Genomic DNA, 5,000 nt, shown 5'->3' with positions numbered 1-5,000 from the left:
AGAGAGAGAGAGAGGACAAGACAAGACAAATCCTTTATTTCGAGGGTAATAGATTAACACTGGTGCTTTCCTACATCCAGTCAGAGAGAGAGAGAGAGAGAGAGAGAGAGAGAGAGAGAGAGCGTGTGTGTGTGTGTGTGTGTGTGTGTGTGTGTGAGAGAGAGAGAGAGAGAGAGTGTGTGTGTGTGTGTGTGTGTGTGAATCACCTTATATTATTGTTATCTTGTTCAGGATGGACGTAGAAAACGTTGTATTTCTCTGTGTTTGGCAGCATGTTGTTGCGGTGAATGGAAGCATGCAGGTGGCTGATCGTTGATCGGGACCGGCGAGCAGCGTTGATCTCTGTGACTGACGGAAAGAGGAGTGTGGCGGAATGATAAAGACGTTTCTCTGTCACCACTGGGTATGGGAATATCTGGGTTCGAATCCCGCTTTCGCCCTTTCTCCCAAGTTTGACTGGAAACTACAAACTGAGCGTGTAGTCAATCGGATGAGACGATAAACGGAGGTCCATGCACAACACGCGCTTGGCGCAGTGATGTGATACAGAACCGTGACGACATAAGTGCTGCATTAATTAAAAGTCCAATCTGACAAGTATACAAAATGTGAATGCATTCACTCAGGGCCTGACCAAACGATATGGGTTATGCTGCTGGTCAGGCATCTGTGAAGATGTTGTGTGGCGTACATGGATGGGTCCAAACACAGTGACGCCCCCTTGAGAAACTGAAACTGAAACTGAAACCTAATGACACTCATCACTGTCATCCTCGTGCAGGGTGGGCGGAGCCACTGCTGTGGCTGATCGCCAGGGACCACAGAACGGTGCCCTTCCCAGTGATCGACATGATCCACCAGCACAAGCTGGCCTACCTGAAGAACGACTTCTCCCCGTACGGCGTCTTCAACCTCAACACCTTGACCTTCACCTGGAGCTCCATCCTGCAGAGGACTCCTGACCCCACCACGGGGGCCAGGCCGTGAGTGTGCAGGGTTAGGATGTAAGGTCCTGTACCCTTTCCCGGCCATCTGAACAGTGGTTTCATATTCACTGTGTCTTCTTCTTCTTCTTCTTCATCATCATCATCATCATGATCGTCATCATCATCATCATTTTTGTTTTTTTGTTTGTTGTTTTCTTTCTTTCTTCTTCTGCGTTCGTGGACTGCAACTCCCACGTTCACTGTACGTACGAGCTGGATTTCACACATGACCGTTTTTACCCTGCCCTTCAGGTAGCCATGCTCCCTTTTAAAGGGTGTGCATGGTAGGTGTGTTCTTGTGTCCATAACCCGATGGATTAAGGGATCTTTGACGTACATTCACACACGAAGAGGGTTCAGGCACCAGCAGGTCTGCACATCAGTTGACGATGGAGGAAAACCTCCACCCTTCACCCACCAGATGCGCCCAAACCGGGGATCGAACTCAGGAAACTCGGGCGATAATCCAGCGCTCTAACCATTCTGGCACCGCTCCCCGCTTCACTGTGCCTAGGGCTCGGCATAGGGAGGTGGCCATGAGTATTCAGGACGGGGTTAAGGTTTAAAGTCCCATAGACATATTATTCAGTCTTCTGAGCAGTGATTTCACATTCACCGTGTCAAGGGCTCGGCATGGGAAGGCGGGGCCCAGCCCTCTCCTTTTGCTGTTTCAACCTTCCCCGGCCTATGCCAGGAACACAGTTCACACCTGGAAGGAGTGGGGAAAGTCAGGGTAAAGTGCCGTTTCCCGAGGACACACAGCACCATGCTGAATCAGGTCCTCCAACTCTGATCACTGGTGAACTCTGGATCAGAAGACCAACGTCTGATTCTGTCGCAGGAGCGCCTTCCGTATGGGAGAAGGGGTCATGTTAATGCCCCCAGGACTCGCCACATCCAAGAACCGCAATCTCCACCGAACCAAGCGTTCGTCTGGAGTGCAGCACTACCTGGTGACAGAGGCACGGACACGCTGGCATTTAAGAATGAATGGGGATTCCCCTAAAACGTGTACCAAATGTGGCATGTCTTAACACCGAAAATGAAGAGCTGATTAAAAGAAAAAAATGCTTGATATATTTCATTAAAGGGAAATTGTTTATCCAACCGGATAAACAGCTAATAATGAATGTAAAAAGTCAAAACCAGCCACGTTTCGAATGCCCGTAGATGGCACACTTTTATGTACCTTGGGCTGCAGTTAACTCAGTAAAGTGTCTTATCATTAAACCACATATACTTGGTATTAGGGAAATTGTTTGGGTCAAAGACATTAAAACGGTGCGAAAGATAGTGCAAAAAAGCAATAACAAAGAAAGCAATCATTGGATATTCTACCTCAGACATGTTCACAAGGAGATGATGATGATGGTGATGATGATGGTGTGTGTGTGTGTGTGTGTGTGTGTGTATCCATCTGTATATGACGCCACAGGTCTCCCACAATGCCTGGCGGGCTGTTTGCTATTTCTCGGAAGTGGTTTCAGGAACTGGGCACCTTTGACCCGGAACTGGAATACTGGGGCGGCGAGAACATGGAATTGTCTTTTAAGGTTAGCTGTCTGTCTGTCTGTCTGTCTGTCTGTATATCCATTTATCTATCTGTGTAACTGTCTATCTCTCTATGCCTATCTCCCATAGTTATTGTCTAGTGATGCATCTCTTTTTAATTTTTCTGGCTATGTATGTTTGCTACTCTATCTATTCACAGTGTGTGTGTGTGTGTGTGTGTGTGTGTGTGTGTGTGTGTGTGTGTGTGTGTGTGTGTGTGTGTGTGTGTGTGTGTGACTATATAGTAGCCATGTTTATAAACCGAGTGGTCTATTACAAGGGCACGGTACAAAAGTCTTACTGATCTACTGAATTAAAGGATAGAAAAAAGATCCACATGCAGGCCAGGAACATGCAGAAGCCGGTCACAAAAGGGGGTTTTCTATTGTTTCATTACAATATTGTAAGTAATAAGTAAAGGAGGACTGAGTAAAGGACAGGAGAAGAGAAAAGACAAAGCAGCAACGTGGCGAGACGCTGGCCGTTGGGGCGACACACACTGTGTGACACACACTGTCAGTGGTCAGCCAGCGAGCTATCACCGCAAACTGGCTCAGGTGAGAAAGTGATCACTGGTCACACTCTGTCACGATTTATGCAGCTTACACGAACTGCAATGATCGCACTCACTGGCTGAGAGCAGATCGCGTCTGTTGGGATAAATATTTGAATAATCTGTGTTTGTTGTCAGGTGTTTAGTGATGGATTTCTAAATGATTCCTGAACCGATTTAAGTCGGATTGGTCGCAAAACGAAGAGCTGTAAACCTACATTCTAATGGGTATAAAATGAATTGTTGATTATTTAAGATGAATTTGTAATCTTAATTTAAGTCACCTGGAACTGGTCAGTTTTAGCGGGACCATCGCTGAAAATTACAAACTGTGTTAAATCTGTTTAATGTAGGCAAACACAAATGGATAGGTTTAAAGATGGAATTGCGACAATTCTGCCAGTATATAACACTTGTAGTTTGCTGATCCGACAAAAGAGATATTTGATTAAATACTGTGTGCCAGAATCACAGTTTTCAACTCAGCCAAAGCCACCAAGCAACACTACTTGTGGAGTGATTGTCGTTAAGTGTCAACAATGAAAATCAGCTTTGTATCTTCTAAATGCCTGGTTTATTCTCATCCAAACGCTATAATAGTGTGGTTTTAGTTTTCAACAGCAGTCACATATAGAATTCTAAACTGCAGCATTATGTGCGACGAAAAGACAAAATGACGTAAGCTTAGCATCAGTTGAAATCTTTACACTGACGAACAATTAAACTAAAATTAACTATGCTTCTAACTGATTCAAGTGTGTGTGTAAGCACAGCAGACATATTCTGGTAATGAATCATACATAGATTTAGTTAAATAAATGGTCTGATGATTTGTTTAGAATGGGCTTTGCATTCAAATCTGGAATGGCGTCACACATTCTAGGCGAGTCATAGAAAACCGGCGTGCTGGTTGCGAAAAAGGCGTCTGCTATTCGGCTCGTGCGTGAAACAATTATTGACGCCAGCTGACCGCTTGGCTACATATACATACATACACACATATTCCATCTTCAGATTTACAATTTTGTCACAGCATCACACAAAATCATCTCGTCAGTGATTTTGTACCATTAATCCATATTCAATCCGAGATTAATTGATTGATTGGTTGGTTGATTGATTTGTTTGGTTGGTTGGGTGTTTGTTTCTTTCTATTTATCTGTTTATTTATATTTCTAATTAATTATTTATTCGTTTATTGATGCCTTTATACATTCATTCATTCACTCATATATATATATATATCTGTATATTAAATTTCATTCCTGCGTTCATTTATTCATTGAATCTTGATCCATTGACATTTGTTTATTCATTTGTTAATTAATTTGTTTAATTCTCAAGTTACCTTATTTTTATCAGCCAAACCTTGTCAACATATTTATCTTTCAACGAGAACCAAGTATTCTTGTATGTTGTCATTCCTCTCCCTTCCCCCCACCCTCTTCCCTCCCCCACACCTTGCCCCCCCCCACACCCGCCAGACGTGGATGTGTGGGGGGTCCATCGTGATCGCGGACTGCTCGCACGTCGGCCACATCTTCAGGCATCAGAACCCCATCCCTTGGACGCGACCCCTGGGACACCGGAACTACGTGCGTGTGGCCCTGACGTGGATGGACCGCTACAGTAACCACTACCTGGAGCGGATCAACTACCAGATGGTTCGAGTCCCGGCTCGGGGCGGCGACTGGGGCCCCTCTTTTTTTTTTTTTTTTTTGTCTTGTGTTCATTGGTTGGTTGATGGTGTTGGTTGGTTGGTTGGTTGGTTAGTTGGTTTGTTGGTTGGTTGGTTTGTTGGTTGGCTGTTTGTTTGTTTGTTGTTGTTATTGTTGTTGATGTTGTTATTGTTGTTGTTGTTGACCTTCTTCCTGTTTTCCTTTTTTCATGGTCTTCTTACAGACACAGAT

At 44.5% G+C, this 5,000-nt stretch overlaps 1 protein-coding gene across 1 annotated transcript in view; it reads left to right on the top strand.

Annotated features, from left to right (window-relative positions):
- LOC143281454 (polypeptide N-acetylgalactosaminyltransferase 5-like) overlaps window positions 1-5,000 on the top strand; it is a 37,497-nt gene that overhangs the window by 14,729 nt on the left and 17,768 nt on the right. Inside the window, exons 6-8 of the mRNA XM_076586666.1 lie at window positions 782-983; window positions 2,422-2,539; window positions 4,575-4,754. Of these exons, the coding sequence (XP_076442781.1) occupies window positions 782-983; window positions 2,422-2,539; window positions 4,575-4,754 (500 nt within the window). The remainder of the gene's footprint in view (window positions 1-781; window positions 984-2,421; window positions 2,540-4,574; window positions 4,755-5,000) is intronic.

This window comes from Babylonia areolata, chromosome 4 (assembly GCF_041734735.1).
Source record: "Babylonia areolata isolate BAREFJ2019XMU chromosome 4, ASM4173473v1, whole genome shotgun sequence".
In the NCBI taxonomy this organism is placed as follows: domain Eukaryota; kingdom Metazoa; phylum Mollusca; class Gastropoda; order Neogastropoda; family Buccinidae; genus Babylonia; species Babylonia areolata.
Note: the sequence above shows the minus strand (reverse complement) of the source record. Positions and strands in the feature narration are given on the sequence as shown.